General features: G+C 45.1%; 1 protein-coding gene across 4 annotated transcripts in view; it reads right to left on the reverse strand.

Annotated features, from left to right (window-relative positions):
- ZNF385C (zinc finger protein 385C) overlaps positions 1 to 19116 on the reverse strand; it is a 216019-nt gene that overhangs the window by 111416 nt on the left and 85487 nt on the right. For 3 of the 4 annotated variants that reach the window (XM_053265676.1, XM_053265674.1, XM_053265675.1), the window contains exon 2: positions 10958 to 11209. In XM_053265676.1, coding sequence (XP_053121651.1) covers positions 10958 to 11207 — 250 coding nt within the window. In that variant the 5' untranslated portion in view covers positions 11208 to 11209. Of the gene's footprint in view, positions 1 to 10957; positions 11210 to 19116 lie in introns of those variants that run through there. The other variant, XM_053265677.1, reaches the window with a different exon arrangement.

The following is a 19116-nucleotide window of genomic DNA, read 5'->3' on the forward strand; positions in this document are numbered from 1 at the left end:
TTCAGAGAGCAACTATCTTCTAGAGATACCATCTGGAATCTACCGGAGAGATGGGAATAGAGCCACTGCAAAGCAGTACCACCTATTCCCAAATCCCTCAAATAATCCAGAAGGATACCATGGTCGATAGTAATGAAAGCCACAGAGAAGTCCAAAAGAACCAACAGAGTCATATTCCCTCTGTCCATTCCTTGGTAGAGATCATCCATCAGGCCGACCAGTTATTTGCCTTTTAAATATATCAGGTCAAACAGATATTTGCCTTTTAAAGATATGTATCCTGCCTTATCACTTTATGATAAGCAAACAAACAACAAAACAGAAACAGAAACAAAAACAAAATGCTGCTTTAAAGCATTCAAGAGGGAAAATGCTAAAAAGCAAGGTAGAGAGAGACATCAGCTTTGAGGTGAGTTCTTTCTGGACTGCATTGAAGAAGGAGAGATGGTCACTTTTTGTTGAAGCTTTCACAAGATGCAAAAGGAAGCTTCTTTTTAGCATTTTTGTGTATGGATATACTTGTTTAAGGAAGTATAGGGATAGGTGTCCAGGGAGGGATGTGTCCACACTGTTCTTAGCTATGCCCTTAGAAATGCTTGTGGACGCAATTATACTTTTCTGTGTTTGTTTTAAAAAACACATCACTTACCGTATTCACATTTTGCTGATGTCACAAATCCCAAATTTCATTGCACAATATAGGATCAGGCAAAAGACACACTTTAGGTGGCTGCTTAAAGCATCAGAATTCAAGAGCATCAAGCCACTTTGGAAAATCCTCAATGGGTGGTTGGGGGAAAACACCTGCTGCATCTGCCCCCAACTTCTGGAGAGTAAGGGCCTAGAGCAGGTAAAACTACATGGCCTGAGACCCAGGTTATTCCAAAGACCTACCCAGGCATGAAGATTTGCATCTCAGGCCCTGCCTGCTCTCTGGTCCGCTTCTCAGTCATATTTACTTGGCAGCTACCAGAAACAGGGTCATCTTGGTGGCAGCGCTGAATTGCAGAAATTCTTCCCAGGGAGAGATGGCAGGCCCCCACCTTAGCAGTTTTTAAATGAGCTGTAAAAGCATTTTTATTTTACTTAGCTTTTAGCTGATTTTTTATGCTGGTATTACACAGATAGGTTTTAATTATTTTGCCCATTTTTTAGTAATGTGTTCTCCCCGCCCCTCTTTTTCATATTGTGTAGTTCCTGTCTTTGTTTTTATTCTCTTGCACACTGCAGAAATAGATACAATGATGTACCAACCTTATAACTTGTCCAGTTGCAGTCCCTTTCCCTCATTCCATTCATTTCTGGAGCGTGGAAAAGCAACTGCCATAAGGAAAACCCTCAGTGAGGGAAAACAACCCCACCCACCCCCACCACATTCTGCATACAAAGATGCCAGCAGAGGGAGAGACCGAAGTTAAATTCTGCCTAGAGCAGTAACTGAGCTGGCCTTGGCTCAATACGTGGCGGAGGGCTGTTTTTCCAAGACATCAAAACCACTCTTGCAACCAGCCGAGCCATTTCCCACATCCAATCCTCTATCAGACATCTTGGACTGCCATGCTTCTGGGGACCGCTTTGGAAGTCATCACTCCTAGTCCCTTCCCACCAGGAGCATCCATATCTTTCATTTGCACCATCTCCATTCCATCGCTCCACTTACAAAACGGTGGTGGTCCTTCCCCTGCACCCTCTCTCTTTATTTTAAAAAATTCCTTTATCTAACGAAACCTGTCAGCTGGCATTATAATCACAGGCGCGCTCAGCCATCACAGGCAAATGAGCCCTCCCAGCGTCTCTCACAGGCCAGCTGTACCCTTTGCTATTCCTGCCAAAAACTCTTCCTTCATCACAAAACAAAATGAAATTGCTTTACACACACACACACATACAGCCCTCCCCACTGAACCAAAATAAGAGCAAGAAATAAGCAAATGAGTTTGGAAATTCAGAGGGAAGCAAAGTAATGATTATTACTTCCCTCCTCCAAAGGACCAATAAGTGGTATGATTTGGCACCTTTCCATCTTTTTCTTGGTTGTGCTTTAGTTTAACTTGTTTAATAGCTTAAGAAAGAAAGCTATTCTTCAAGCAGGGGAAGAAAGGGAAGAATATTGAACTGGGTGAAAATGAGGCATTTGGCTTAAAGGCGGTCTGCTGTCAAGTCGGTGTCGACTCCTGGCAACCACAGAGCCCTGTGGTTGTCTTTGGTAGAATACAGGAGGGGTTTCCCATTGCCATCTCCCGCGCAGTATGAGATGATGCCTTTCAGCACCTTCCTATATCGCTGCTGCCCAATATCGGTGTTTCCCATAGTCTGGGACACATCCCAGCAGGGATTCAAACCGGCAACCTCTGTCTTGCTAGTCAGGTCATTTCCCTGCTGCGCCTTACAGAAGGGCAAAAGTGGGTCAAGCAGCAGTCCTAATCATAAGTAGGCAAAAGCAGACATTAGGAGAACGAATGAGCCCTTTCTCGCAATCCATGAGAAAGGGCTTGGGGGGTGCAGGGGAAAAGGCTGTAAAATGTTACTTCCCCTCCAGACAATTGCACAGATTGTGTGCCCAAATGGACTCCAGCTTTCCCCAGGAACACTGGAAGGTCAGGGCTCGGACGCATCGCCCCCCCCGAAAACCCCATAATGAATCATGTGAGTGCATTATGGGAATCCCCCTGATGCCCCACAGTCTCCCAGCCCCTGCTGCAAACAACCGGGGCTGGCAGACTATCAACAAATGGGTCTAAGAGAGCACGTGCTCCCTTAACCTCATTTTGGAGGCAGGTTCCAGGTGCGGGATTGCCACCATGCTGCAACTGGGAGCTGCACAGCTCCCGATGGTTCACATGTGCAGCAAAGATCAGGCTAAGGCTGATCTTTGCTGCAAGTGTGAACAGCCTTAATGTGGTGGCTCCCTTCCTTCATCTTCCCAATAATGTCAAAGATGATGCATGAGGTGACATCATTACATTTAAAGGGTTTTTCTGGCCCCTGCCTGCAACAATCAATGAAGTGAAATGTGGGCAGGGAAACTCTGAACATGATGATGTTCAGGGATCCACCAATTTAAGCTTAGCTCACTAGCCAGCCATAATTTGTGGGTGCCAACCAGTGGCAGAATGTTGCATTTATTGACCTTACATCAGCCTTTGATTCAACTGAATGATCTAGATTGCGGGAGAAGCTTGAGAGGACAGATATTGATAGGTGACTTCTTAGGTTATTGATTGAATAACTTTCTAATATCAAAGCTAGGATAAGATGGGCTGACAAGGGTCTCTATTGATCCTTTTGGGGGGGGGAAGAGAGGTGTTAAATAGGGTTGCTTATTGACTCCTTTTTTATTTAGTTTTTGTATCAATTATAATGTATTGGCTATGGAATCAAATCCCCCCCTCTCAATGGACACAAAGTCTCGATCATAATGTATGCCGATGATATGGTACTTATTTCTTGTGCTGAGATCGGACTTAGAAGAATGTGTGTTAGACTGGCCAACTATCTTAAAAAGGAGAATCTGAGGATTAATTATGTCTACACAAAAGTGGTAGTCTTCAGCAGCAGAAACATTAAGCACAGGTGGTCAATCAATGCTCAACAAATAGAGCAATGCTCTTCTATTAGGTATTTGGATGTTTCTTTCCATAAGTGTCTTGTATGGAAGGTGCACCTTAACATTGCTCTAATAATTGCCCAACGCTCTGTGAAGGCTATTATTTAAAAAGTATGCCAAAGAGGGGGACAGTTAATAGCTCCTGCACTTAAAATATTGCAGGGCAAGTTGATATGAGTTAAGCTGCTTTATATTTTCACTTGTGCTCTAAAAAGAATGGAAATTGAAAGTTAAGGTGCCCATCTTAACTTCCACACCTTATAAGCTGTAAAGACTGTGTACAGTCTGTTATATGATGTTGGCTTTAGAAATGAGGTTCCATGCACCCACACTTTGTCTTTCAGTTGGACAATTGGCTCAAGAGGGGTGCATCCAGGCAGACATTTAACAGGTGCAGTTTCCCTAATCACTTCCTAAAGACGCCCCTGATGAATTTCTGCCTGATGTATCTCTGATCGAGGCAAAGTATGTGTGCATGGAGCCTCATTTCTAAAGGCATCAACATATACCAGACTGTACAAAGTCTTTACATCTTATACAGTGTGGAAGTTAAGATGGGCATCTTAACTTCAATTTCTATTCTTTTTAGAGTATGAGTAAAAATGTAAGGAAGCTTAACTCTCATTTTAAACTGAAAGTTTTTGGATTACTGGATTTTCAGGCATTTTTAAAAGGAAAATATAATTAGACACTATGGGGAAGAGCTTACCCAAACCACAAGGTAAAACTTCCTGATGTTGAATACCAAAAACTTTGTAAAACCTTCAACTAAGATAAAAGTCATACTACCCCCACATCTGAAAAAAACACAAATAAATGAAATTAGTGGATTCAGTAATAGTGACACTGTGATTCCACCTCATGATTATTCAGAAGTGAATAAGGACACAATAAGAAGCAGGTCATTTGTGTTTACTTTAAATCTTCATTTCACTTTTTAAAAACAGAAACACACACACGTGACATAGCCTTCCCTGCTGGCTGCTCCGTTCCCAGGGCTCAGATGGCCTCCAAGCATGTGCAGAGTCCACACATGTGCAGAGCCCATCTGGGAGCGGAGGCCAGGGCAGCTGGCAGGGAACACCAGCTTTCTGGGGCAAAGCGTGCACCCAACTGGGTAAGGGGTGCGTACCAGAACAGAGTAGTGGGCAAGAGAGTTCCCTGCTGGCAGCGAGTCAGCGGGACGAAGCTGTGGGCGAGAGCAGTGGGCAGGAGCACAGCAGCGGACAGCAGGATCGGGACAATAAGTCAGCCATCATGTTTCTTGTGGGCAGCACTGTGAGCACTGTAACCTCACTTGCTATTTGCATAGTCTCTGTTAGCACTAAAATGCATTTTTCTGCCTCTTAAAGCCCAATTGTGAGGATCAATTGTAAAGTAACAATCAGTTGGGTCTTAGTAGGGTATACAAAAGGCACGTTTCTGGCATATAGTCTAGGCTGAAGCTATGCAAATGGCTACAAAATCATTTTAAGAGCACTCCCTTAGTCCGAAAAAGTGTCGCCAACCCTTTAAACCCCTGTTCAAAAGAGAAAAAGGTTAAACTGCTCTATCTAAGCAATTTCCCAATGGATCTTCACCAAATTTGCAGGGAGGTGTCTCTTGTCACCTAGTGAATGTGTGTTGATGGCCAGGCAGATCAGATAAATGGTTTTGATTTTATAAGCAATAGAATGTTCAGGGCTTATAATGGTGCAACCTTGAAAACACTCTCCAGTTTAACTATACTGGCACTATTGCTCCAGTATAATCACAGATGCTGAATGGTATTGAGGTCTGGGGGTGGGATGAGAAAGTTACTGCTCTGCTGGAAGTAATTCAAACAATTTCCTAAGGAAAATTCTGGGTCTCCCCAGGGCACTCCTGCTGCTTATGGAGGTAAGGCTGCCCTCAATATCTGTTAGAGTACATCTGGTATTGCTCAAGTATTTTAAGAAATTAGACAGCCTCCCAGATCATCATCATTTAGTTAACTCCTGCTACTTGCAGGGGCGGAGCCACCATTGTGCAAACAGGTTCAAAGAACCTGGGCCGCCAATGAAAAAGGCCACTGAAAGCCCCCGTGCACATGATGTCACATGCACGGGGGTGTGGCTCGGGCTCCAGAGAGCCCCGAGCAAGCTGTCCCCTGCCCACACCCAGGCTCCGAAGAGTCTGAGCAAGCCCTTCCCCCCTCTCCATTTCTCTCCCTCCGGCAAGGGAGAGAAAGAGAAATAAATGCTGTCAGGCAGCAAATGCTGCCTGAAATAGACGGGGGAGAGCTCGCTCGGGCTCTCCCAAGCCACACCTCCATGCACGTGACATCATGCGTATGGGGCATTACTAGAGGAGCCACCAAGCAGGGCCACTGGCCACTGTTCAGCTGGCAGCCCAAGGCTCAGACTCTCCGGAGCCTGGGTGTGGGCAGGGGAGAGCTCACTTGGGGCTCTCCAGAGATGGAGCAGCTATACATCCCAGCAATGCCTAGTCTGGACTAAAACTAGACATTGAGGCGATCACATGGCAGCTCAAAGAGTGGCAGCTCCTGATTACTCCTTATTTCTCTCTTTGTAATGTTTTTATTAGGGCCGGAGTTTGCAGGAAGGGATGCAAAGTTGTTGCTCTTGGTGGCTGCCACAGCTATGTTCAACTGGGGAGATGTGGGGAAAAGTCTCTGAGGGACATCTTGCTGCTGAATAAACAATGGGCCTGCTTAATTCAGCAGCAGTTTTTAAAGCAGATGCTCAGATGTAAAAGGTGAGCCATCCTTGCAAAGTAACACTGCAATAGACTGCAATGTAGACAAGCCCCTAGGAGAACATCCTTCCCTGCAATATTACACTGCTGACTTGATCAGTGAGATGCAAACTGACAGGGCCCAAGGCAGGCCTGCTTGAGGAACTTGAGCTGTGGCGGCTGTAGATGTTCGCTGACTTTTTGGGGCCATGGATTGGGGAGGGCAGGCAGAGATGAAAGAGGCACACATGGATGACACTCTGACACCCTGTATGTATGCCACACTGCAGGTCACAGAAAGGTCATTTGTGACAACTGGTTTCAGGACAACTGGTATCAGTTATAATTAAAAGTTTCCAGTTTCTGCTTGTCACACTCCAGAATGACCAAGATTGCTTCAGTGTGAGAGCTTTTTAAAGCACTGCTGAGGCACTTACTTCTGAGTATACATTATAGCAGGATCTTGTCCATGAGGGTGGGTTTTGTTGGATAATGCATCTTCTCCTCAATCAGCTGGACACAGAATTAAAATAATTGTTCCTCACCACACTTTCTATAGTGATATATTTATTCAGCAAGGCCCACCCCCATGGAGAAGATCCTGCTACAATGTTTACTCAGAAGTAAGCCTCATTCAGAAAAGCCCCCCTGAAACTTTAAAAGCAAGCTTCTGCCTTGGGTGGCTTCTGCCCCTGTTCCTTCCTGTTCAGCAGGGCATTACTGATTATTATTTATTTTTCTACCTAATACTGGTAGTATGTGTATCTCATTTTTCTCACAAATGCATCATAAAGTAATATTTAATTACTGATGGATCACCCCATGATTAGTCAGTTCCTTTTCCCCATTTGAGAGGAGGGGGAGCTTTAATTACTGATGCTCTTTTTGTTTGTTTGTTTTAACAGAGCCGGCAGTCGCCTAGGGCACTAAGTTTCAGGGAGCGCCACGTTCGATGGAAGTGATTTCCCCCTAAGAATATAGAATTTAATCTTCTATGTAAATAAAAATGGTAGAAGATTTTGTAGATCAGCGTATATATTCTTTGTTTATCGGAAACATGGCTGTGGTCTCTCTCTCTCTCTCTCTCTCTCTCACACACACACACACACACACACACACACACACACACACACACACACAGATGCGAGCTCTCAGCTGAGAGAATGTCATCACACGTGCAGTGAGTTTCTTTCAAAAGTTTCAAAAGGTAGAGAGCACATGCTCTACTGACCAGTTGGTAGTTCTCTCACCACACTGGTTGGCTGGCTCTCACATGCGCACGAGAAAGCCTGCTAGTCACCTGGTGGCTGCACAGCAAGAAACTACCAATGCTGGATGCCTGCACATGAGAAAGAGAGAGACTGCCAGTCCACCGGTCACGGGACAATAGAGCATGTTGCTCTCTACCTACTGAAAGCTTTTATGGTAAGTTACTGTGCATACAATGAAATCATATTTGTATAATTAGCAAAAACACTGTACTGAACATTCCAGTTCTTTGTTAGGGGCATGAGCCAGCAAGACTGCTGTGACTTAAGTGACAATGGCACCCCAGGAGAGTTATCAAAAATTAAAAATTATATGTAATAGTCAGCAAAAAAATTCTTAAGGTATCAGCAACAGGGAGATTTACCCTGTACATTATAATTGTGCTAGGAGTAATTTAAAAAGTAAAATAAAGTATTTTATTTTTATATTGTTCATTTTGAATGCCAAATAAATACATGTAAAAGCTCACTCTAGACTGCATTTTTCTATAATGAATGTGGGGGGGGGGGAGCATGCACCAAAGTCATTCTTTGCTAAGAGCTGGCCCTGTTTTTTTTATTTTTTATATTTTATAGAGAAAATGTACTATTCCACAATAAAAGAAAACAAAAAGAGAGAGGAAACCAGTAATTAAAGCCCCACCCCCTGGAGAACAGGAACTGACTAATTACAAGGCATGCAAGAAGTATGTGATTAATTAATTACATGGATTAAAGGGATAGTTAATCAGTAATCCTGAAGTGTACTGAACAGAAAAAAGGAAAAGTAGGAGCTATTCCTGCCAGAGGAGGAAGATTTTAATTAAAGGCACAGTAGTTTCAATAGGTCTCAATACCATTTTGTCTATTCACATTGGATAGGATGGCACTGCAATCCTGTTTTACTTTTTAAAAATCACCACAAATCAGATCTGAGAAACAACTGAAGAATAATGCAGAAAATACCGGAATGTGATGGATTGGCAACAAAAATGTCTGGATTCTCCATAAAAAGTGTTAATGATGGATGGCAATTCCATACTAAACAGCTAGTGTGGAACATAGGAAGTTGCCCTATGCCAAGTCAGAGCATCCCCTCAGGGGAATATCTTCCACTGCTCACACATGTAGTCTCCCACTCATATGCAACCAGGGCAGACCCTGTTTAGCAAAAGGGGACAAGTCATGCATGCTACCACAAGACCAGATCTCTTCCACTAGAAGCAAGCTAAGAAACACAAGCCACTTCAGGCCACATGCCTGTGTGTGCAAAAGATGGGAGCTTTTTCTCTCTGAAAATAAATCCTCTGCAATCTTTCAGGCTAACAAACCTGTGTGCTATGTGAAACAGCTCCCCTACTCCCGATTTCAGCAGTACAGTGCACAGCAGGGGGTATGGGCAGTATCCTTTGAAAAAACATGTTCCTTTTTCTCTGGAAAGAAAAAAGGAATGTAGCAATGCACAAGCCACAGGGATGTACTCATCCCTTGCAATCAGCTTTTGATGCCCTGAAACAGAGTACCGTAACCTATATAATATCCTTAACAGCCATACAGAAGTGTTTAAGAAGTGGGAGAGATGTTGGGGAGTGAGTCAAGTTGTATTGTGTATAACTCTGCTGCCCTCTGCAGACTCTGCAGAGACACTGAGAAATGGGGCAGGCTGTTGGTGAAGAACAAGACACAATGCCGCCAAAGCAGATAGTCTCCTGGGAGTGCTTCACAGGTTAGCTACAGTCCAAATACCCCAACCATAAAGGTAATTGAAAGCCCACATATTTTTAGGTATGTATCTTTAAAAGGTAACATGTGCTCAAGGAAAAATGGACATGTAGTGTATGAGGGTAAATTCACACATGTACATTCATCACTTGATGGCTCAACATTAAGTGATGGTTTGCATGCGTGAAATAGTCATCACTGATAAATACACCAGAGACAAGAACTTTTACATCACCTCCATAAGATACTTTTCGAGAGAGGCAGTTCACACATTCAGCTGCTGAATGAAGATGTACATGCTTTTGTAAAAATGGTCTTATTCATTACTGGGTAAGCTCTACTACCTCCAACCAGGCCAGATGTGGACGGTGGGACTTTGGTCCAGAGAGATATTCTCATAGTCCAGAAACAAAGGCCAAGAAGGGAATTAACAGGCAAAGAGTAGGTGGCTCTAGAATAGCTGACCACATTAAAGTGCACGTGCACACACACACACACACACACACACACACACACACACACACCCTCCCCCCACCACACACCTACACCTTGAAGGGGAAGGGGACCAGGTAATCCTCTACCTTCCCATCAGTCTCTGCCAGGAGGTGGGAAGTGTGTGTGTTACATTTCTCAGAAGCATCTCTCTCAAGGATGGGAGCCATCCAGGATGGTGTAGAGTAGTTAACAGGGATAAATTTACAAAAGAATGGCCAGCCAGCTAACCACCCCAAACTCATAACAATATCAAGTTTTTGTGAGATTACTTACAGTTTAGTAAAGAAAAGCTATTTGTTAGAAAGAAAGGCCATCTTTACTTCTTTTCTTTTGTAATGCCTACTAACTCCTCAAAACCAAAGTGGGCTTAAAACAAGGAAACAAATACAAATTTGTCTTCACAGATGAATTAACTAAAGATTTAGCTGATTAGTCCATGGATTAGAGCTTGCCACCCAAGTAGTATACCCCACATTCCTAAGTAGCCAGGGTTCGAAATTAAACACCTTTAAAAGGACTTTTTGGAGCTCTCTTGATAGCGGGAGGAAGAAAACAGAAACCCTCCCTTCCAGGACAAAATACACTGAAGATTATTAGTAACATATTGCGTATTATTTATATAGCACCATCAATATACATGGCATTCTATAGTATAATAGGACAGCTCCTGCACTGAGAACCTTACAATCTAAGATTTGGCACAATGAAGGCAATAGAGGAGAGGGAGAATGAGAGGAAGGTGGTAAATAAAGCAAGGACACCCATCTGGTTCAGTTAGGTTTGGTTTCCTGTAGATGAGACTTAGGGGTAAAGCCACATGATTCACCGAAAAGCTGAGTTTTGAGCAGGAATCTGAAGGAAGCAGCTCCATGTGGATGTATTTGTGTATGGGGTCGTTCCAAGCATAAGGGACAGCAATGAAAAAAGTCAATATTATTTAAGGAAGCAGGAAGATTTTGGACAGCTGAGTGTGGTACTTTACTGCCGTATAGAAAAAACAATTGGCAGGTTGCTCCTAAGTTGGTGGGAACAGGATAAATGAATATTGTGGTGGTTTTGTGTTTTTTGTAAAAAAAGAAAAGAAAAGAAAAGAAAAGAAAAAGAAAAAGGCATCTTATTTCAGGCTCTCCATCACACATCTAGGAAGCCTAGTGTGTAGTCTGGTCCTTACCTTTGTTTGGTGGGCCTTTGCCTTTGTTGAGCTGCTTGAGGCGCTTCTGGTGGGACTTCCCATTGTAGTGGATCTGGGCCTGGACAGCTGAATTGAGCTGGATATTGCACACCTCACACAATGTAAAGGATGGGTGCTTCTTCTCCCGCTTGATGAGCTGCTCTGGTGGACATCCTGCACCAAGGCTCTCTGTAAGGCTCCCACAGATGCTGCTCCCAGGGGGGTGGGATGGGCTTACGGGCCGCTTCATCCCTACGGGAGAAGGGGGAAAAATAGCTCCTAGAATCTGCCAGTTGATTCATCATGTGTATACATCAATTATACAGTTCCTTGTGATGCTGTTGATCTGGTAGCAAAACCCAGAAACAGTACATATAAGCAGCCTCTAGATGGAGTAAATTACCTTTGCTTTTGCTCGCACTGCAGTTTAACTCACCTGAAACTATAACTCTATTGCACTGCAAGAATTCCAACACCTTGATTTCACAAGCACTGCACACTTCTTTATTGCACGATGGAAATTCAAAGTAACCTTTAAGGGATAATTTTTCTTTAGAGGAGAGAGCACTGGAGACCTTTTCAGTTGGTTCGTTGTCTGCTCTGCTATCTAAAAGGTATATATTCCTGCAGCCAGATATTCAAGGGCAATGAAAATCTTAGCATTTGGGAAAGTTCATATGTTTAAACCAGTCCTCTAGGTACCTAAGTCCTAAACTGTTTGTTTGTGGCTTTAAAAGTAATGACCAACACCTTGAATTGTGCCTGGAAACAAATCAGGAGTCAGTTTAGATAGTACAAATCAGGAGCCAGTGTAGATGGTATGGCAGCGAAGTCACATATTCCCTGTAACTAGCTGCTGAGTTCTACCTGAAGTGTCTGAACACCTTTCAAGGCAGAGTGCATGGGGTTTGGTGGCCAGATCTGCTGACTCCAGGAAGGGACATGGCTGGCGTGCTAGCTGAAGCTTACACAGGCACTCCTGGCCACTGCTGTCACCTGTATATCCAGGAGCAAAGCTGCTGGATCAGAGATCTTTGGAATACAAGCTGAAGGGCTGGATTAGGTCCCAATCTCACATGCCCCAGTTCCTCTGTGGCAAGTTGGGAGAGCAAAGATTCCTATCCCTTTCTGCACTGGAGGCTTCCCCTTCTTTCAGAAGGGGGTCCAGAACCTCTGCGCAGCAGTGGGCCCTTGGTTTGCTCCAGGAATGTTTCCAGTCCACATCAGACACCAAGTTTGCAGCCCAGATCCCAGTGTGGTTGGAACTCGGCCCCATTCCAATGCTTGACAGGGAATCCAAGTCAATTCAAGCTCCCAATAAGTGTATCTTTGTGACACTTGTGTTTATGGGAATCCACACATTTTTAGGTGTATACTCAAAACATCAGAAATATTACATCTAAAACACATAGAGCAAGAAGAGGTCCTGAGTTGCTAGCAGAGGAAACCCAGGGAAGATGGCTCCAGTGGAAGCAGGTACAATGCAGCACCAGAGCACACATACCCTTGTGCTGTACTTCTGTGCACCAGGAAGGAATCTAACACGCAGTTCAGTCAACTAGACATACATTCAGTTTGCAAGAAATGCATGTCAGACACTGTTCCCTCTAAGAGGCGGGCATGCACCAACCCCCAGGCCCCCATGCAGCAGTTTCTGGCCAGGGCACAGTCCCTGCTGTGCTCGCCACTGCCACCCAACTGCAAGGCACCCCATTTAGCCCTCTCCCTGGCTGGGCAGCCAGCATACCTCCTCCCCGCCCCTGGTCGGGCCACCTCCTCCACCAGTTCTGGCTGCAGATCTCGCAAGACTTCTGGCAGACAGAGCCAGAGGAGGATGAGAGGGGGCAGCACTCCCCCCACCCTTGATACTGCTGCCCAGAACAAAACTTTTTCCACTCACTGATTATAAAAATTAGAGGAAACACTGATGTCAGGCCTGTTGGGCCACCCCAGGCAAATGAAGGGCACCCTGGAAGCACCCACAATGGTCCCTGAGTAAGGACATAAGAACAGCCCTGCTGGATCAGGCCCAAGGCCCATCTAGTCCAGCATCCTGTTTTGCACAGTGGCCCACCAGATGCCGCTGGAAGCCACAGACAGGAGTTGAGGGTGTGCCCTCTCTCCTGCCATTACTCCCCTGCAACTGGTACTCAGAGGCATCCTGCCTTTGAGGCTGGAGGTGGCCCACAGCCCTCCGACTAGTAGCCACTGATAGAACTCTCCTCCATGAAGTCATCCAAACCCCTCTTAAAGCCATCCAGGTTGTTGGCTGTCACCACATCCTGTGGCAGAGAGTTCCACAAGTGGATCACGCATTGTGTGAAAAAGTACTTCCGTTTGTTGGTCCTAGACCTCCTGGCAATCAATTTCATGGAGTGACCCCTGGTTCTAGTGTTGTGTGAGAGGGAAAAGAATTTCTCTCTCTCCACTTTCTATCATGTCACCCTGCAGTCGTCTTTTTTCTAAACTAAAAAGCCCCAGGTGTTGTAGTCTTGCCTCATAAGAAAGGTGCTCTAGGCCCCTGATCATCTTGGTTGCCCTCTTCTGTATCTTCTCCAGTTCAACAATGTCCTTTTAAAGATGTGATCGAAGGGGAACATTGGTAGTGGTGGGTCAACTGGTGGATCTGCCCAATTGTGTCTAAAGTGGGTTGGGGAAATCTGTTGTTTTGGGTTTTTTTAACATCAAAATGGTCACATGGGTGAGAGGAGCTTAAACGCCCCCCCTCACAATGCCTTGTTCTTCAGGCACTTTTCTCCTAGATAAGAGAGGCACAGAGAGGATGATTCTCAGGGCTAGCTGCACCATGAAAACCCATCTTTTCACCCAAGCTTTCCCCAGCTTTTAAAAATTGTCTGTTTTAATTTTATGGTTGATTTTAAATTGTTGAATTGTTTTAACTTTTTACATGTGTTTTAATTGTTTTATGTTAACCGCCCAGAGACGAAAGCTTGGGCGGCATAGAAGTTTGATAAATAAAGTAATAATAAATAAGTGAAGCAGGCTGCTTCAGGCATCAGTTTGTAGTCAATTCTCAGGAGCAGCATAACAGCCTCACCAGCACCCCGCAATGGATGGCCAGCAGAAGGGAGGAAAGTGAAATGGCACCATGCTGCTTTCCCTCTTAGGGAGAGATCTGAAATGGGAGTGTGAATTTTAACAGGGGAAATGGGAGTGTGATTTTAATAGGAGAGGTGAGGGGAAGGTGTCATCTGGTCCTCCACTTCAGGCAGTCAAATATCACAGGCTGGTATAGCTTTCCTCTTCTGCACATTTTTGTGTTAAAATAAGAGCTACCCTTCCATTACATATATGAATGGGGAAAACATGTGGATTTATGCATGGATACAGGGCATAGCTATAGTTGAGCAAGGGTGGGGAGCAAATGTCCCTGGATCTCTTGGGGAAGCGGGCTCACCAGCAGGGTAACAGCTTCATATTTGCTCTCCCATTCTTCTCTCTCCCAATAAAGAGGTGGGAGGCAGGGGCCCCATCTTCACTTTTTGGCCCAGAGCCCAGTCCAGTCTTCCTACACCTCTGCATGGATATGCTTGTCACATTTATTTTGGCGCAGGGTACATCAGAACACTGGCTGGGGTCAGGAAATGAAACCTTCATAAACACTACATACCCCACCTCAACTTCACACCCTAGCAATACTCAGGCTGCCCCAAACAAGGATGATTTACCCATCATCTCCATAAAGAGCATCCTACAAATTCCAAGGTATGATGTGCCACTAGCAAAGAGCAAGTGCACAGCAGACAGTCAGTGACACCTACAGAGGAGATGGTCGTGTCTCCCAAACACTGTTCCCTTTAAGGTGTGCACACATGCGCACGCTCACAAGTTTTTGGATGTCTGCTCAGTTCATTTTAGATCCCGCTCAGGTTGAATCAGGAAGGCCCCATTCTGAATGCAGGTGTGCACACACTCCCTTGATACTGCCAGCCAGAACAAAACTCATTCTGAACAGAAATGGAAAAAAAAATTATAGGGACCACTGCTCCCAAATCTTTGAGATGGGATAGTGCAAGAGTTTAAAGCAAATGGCCAGTACATAAATCATTTCTGCAAGGAACCCTGGTGTGAGTGAACTTGCTAATATGGGGATCTAATAATAATGTGGTCTAATAATAGATCCAGCAGTGGTTAAAACTACATTGAAAAGGTAAAGCCTGTCAATGTGCTGCCAGATCCAAGGAATATCAACTCTCTCTTGCACCTTGCCAAGGTCTTAGGTGACCTTTGACCCAGATGTGCTATGGTGTGCTACTCAGTTTCCAGTGCATATATTTTGTTAACTGTTTTCCCACGGGTGACCAGGTTATTTTTAATACAGGCAGAAATTAAAACTGGAAAGCTATCTGGACAAAATATCTCCAAAAGGCTGCTGCTCTCTAAAAAAAGGACACACAGCCACTCAAATTAGCCTGGCCCATCATCATGGCTCCAGTTTCAGCGTTTTAAATAACTGTTCTCCATCACGGATGCTCTCGTCTCATTCACTTAATCTCTCCGGTGCCCATTCGTCCCTCCCAGAATATTAAGCAGAGCAATTCAGCAGTTTGACATTCTCCCCAAACAGGTCATTAGAATGAACCAAGAGAACCCCAGGGCTGTGATAATGAAAGTGGCATTAGCTCTGCCACAATGAGGCCACATATATTACCTTATACACACTCCACATACATTGTGGAGGAGGAAACGGCACACTCTCCAATGAGACTTCCCTGGGATAACTCAGTGGGTGAAATTTTGCTCACAATGTGGGTCTGGCCAATGGTGTTAGAAGGAGAACTTCCCATTGTGAGGCCTGAGAAACTAATAGCCTCATCCCAGTACTTAGGCTCAAACATGATACTTGCTAAACACAATCCTCTCTCCCCTACACCAATATTATTGTCTAAAATGGGGTTAGGGGAGAGATTAACATAAAACAGTTGTCCAGATCGCAATCTCCAATGGGATACCAAATGTTCCCTCTCTGCTGGTTTCCCACCTCCAAGTCCTCTTCCCCAGCTGCTTTTGGTTCCCTACACCCCACTCCACCCCACGTCACCCCTTCACACTGTTTTAAATAAGAGAAGAATACACTATGAGGAAAAAGTACATGCAACTAACACGATGTGTCATTTGATCTTTAATCTGCACAGGGTTGAGTTCAATACACTATTTCCAGTGCCAGTCTCCAGCTCTGAAACATGTGAGGTACAAAGTGCACAGCCAAGGCAAACCCCAACCTTTTCCAGTGTGGCCACAGACTTATCTGTAGTTAAAGCAGAAGAGCAAACATGTAATTTGTCTGGGAAGCCATAGCAAGCAGTTTCAGGGTCCATTTCTAAGACAGGTAGTGTGACTCAAGCTTTCTTGGAAACTCTGATCTAAAAAGCTTGATATGTAGGGGTAGCTGCAGTTACGTACTCAGGGGTTACAGCGAGTCACTCTGCACATGCTCACTCAGGGCCATCCTCTTCTTTCTTACCATGTCAGTGATTTCCAGAACAAAGCTCTGGGCAGCCAAGAGGTTTTGAGTAGGTTTGCTTCCCCAGCAGCTCAAGCAGACAGGCTTCTATACCCTGCCAAGGCCTTAAGTGGCCTAGGTTTAAGAAAATGGGAGATCTTCCAAGAGCAGCTGTTTAAGTAGCAATGCTGAAGCAGGAGGCAGCACAGGGAGATTGAATGTGGATGATGGATGGCAAGAGATACTTGACAGATGTCTACATCTCTTTGAATAAAAGGTCAGAAGTCGCAAATTGAAGGTCAACTCTAAAAGAACGCTTCACATTAATACTTTTCAAGCACACCCAACCTGGGCTACATAGGCTGGCCTGGTCCAGATGGTGAAAAAGGTTGATATCCATCACTAAAAAAGTGGAAATAGAGGACGCTTTTCACTAAAAAGGGTCTCCAGAAAATCTCCACTTTGCATAACATTTGTGTATGTTTATTGGTATAATATATATATGCATATTTTGATAACAATTTGAGAATCTGAGAATACGTACATCTCACCACTGTAAAGCTGATGACCAGGTGAGTTGTATGTCTTCTGTCTCAGTGCTGAGTTCTCAGGGGCCTTAAATTAATCTCCTGGAGGCTTTACTAGGGATGTGCACGGAACCACGGAGGCGCCACCGCGCCGCACAACGTGTGACGTGTGCGGCGCGCGCACATGATGGTGACGGGCGCGCATGTGCCGCAACGGGCGGATGCATGCACTCAACTTCCCTTTTTGCCGGGCAACGACGGGGGCAGGGGCAGCAGGGAGGAACGCTGCCGCCCCAAAAACTTTGCCAAAAAGTCGAGCGCCAGAGGGGGAAGAGCAGCTGGAGGGGTAAGAACTACCCCCCCGCCCTTAAAGCTACATACACCACCACCCCACCCGACCGGCCCCAATCCAGACTGGTTCGGAGGCCTCTACCATGGCCCCGGACCGGTCCAGTGCACATCCCTAGGCTTTACACACAAGGCTTCTTCCTCAAATCTCCTTCAGAAGAGAGTGTGTGCATTCACACACCAGCCAAACCTACTTCGAAGTCCCTTCAAGATTTTTGGACCCACTCCACACACAACCTGGGTTTTGTGATGCAAATTCTAGCTTATCTTGACATATGTCTGGGTTTTTTAAATGCTGGTTTTAAGCTATTTTTTCTGAAAATGCTGGGAAAAAATGAGAGAGGCACTGACATAGAATCATTAGCATGATAAGAGGCATGGTCTCTTGAGAAATGCAGATCTATCTCTGCAGGAGCTCTTCCCCCCCCCCCACCCATTGGCTAGGAGGAAAACATGGAGCATGCTATGTGGACTTGTTTCAAAAGAAAACCAAGAGCAGAGGGGAGGGGCTGCTTACCTCAATGCCATCAGTGTACTTCCAAGTGGCTTCATTCAACGTTTACCCTGAAGCCAAGTGTGAATAACTCCCTGGTTAAGTTGATCATACACTCAGCCCTCTGTCCTCTTCCCCCATGGGTCACCCAGCCTGCTTTCCCCAGCCGGGCCAGCAACTTCACCTCTTGGCTCGAGGCAGAGCTGCCCGCTAGATACTGAGTCAGCCTTTTTGCATGCTGGTGAAGTAGTGCATGCACGGTCTTCCACTTGCTTGCTGTTCTCTACGACTACAAACACTTATAGAGCGCTTTTCAACAGGTTTCACAGTGGTTTTCAAAGAAAAATAAATAACAGGATGCTCCCTTGTCTCCAAAGGGCTCACAATCTAAAAAGAAATACAAGGTAACACCACCAGCAGCCACTGAAGGGATGCTGTGCTGGGGTTGGATAGGGCCAGCTGCTCTCCCCATGCTAGATAGAAGAGATTAAAAAGTGCCTTCTCAGTTAGCAGAGGTAACTGCTAACTTAGTTAGCTAACTGCTAACTTCTGCCTGTAGGCTCCCAGTAGCATCTGGTGGGCCATTGTGTGAAACAGGATGCTGAACTAGATGGGCCTTGTGCCTGATCCAGCAGGGCTGTTCTTATGTTCTTAACTTATCTCCATCAACAGCTCCACCACCAAATGAAGGAAGCAAGCTGCAACTGCCAGACCTGCCTATCCATGCTCCTGCATCGTGTGGCTCTGCAACCTGCCACTAAAACAGAACCTGCCCTCTGCCTTCTCCACTGGATGGTCGGTAGGATGCTGGCAGGGGAAGGAGACAGAGGAGAAGCTGCTAATGAGAGCAAAGTGTTCTAAGCCAACAAAATGTTCCAGCTGCCCCCACCCCCAGAATTTCAGACACCACAACAAATGCAAAAAAGTAATTTGGTCCCCAAAATAGTCACATGTTCTCTATAAAAGTTGCTGGCAAACCTATTTAACTGCCACTGCAAAAGATGTAGATATACAGACCCCTCCTCACCCAACACAACATGCAACAGGACACCAAGCCCATGAGATCCATTCTGCATTTTAACTGGTCTTCTCCAAGGCCTATCTAAACCACATTTCTCTTTATCCCAACATCCAGTAATCTGAATATGTTTGTGTCTCCTCATTCCCACCCAGCAGACAGGTAAATATTATGGGTGAAGAGGCCTTGCTTCACAGTAAGGATAAAAAAAACTATCTGCAGCTAACCCTCCACATCTTGCATACAAAATATAATGTTAGTGCCTCACTATTTGATCCAGTTCTTTTCTACCTGCCTTCCCAGCTGGAC

The sequence above is a fragment of the Hemicordylus capensis genome, chromosome 6, assembly GCF_027244095.1.
Source record: "Hemicordylus capensis ecotype Gifberg chromosome 6, rHemCap1.1.pri, whole genome shotgun sequence".
Taxonomy (NCBI): Eukaryota; Metazoa; Chordata; class Lepidosauria; order Squamata; family Cordylidae; genus Hemicordylus; species Hemicordylus capensis.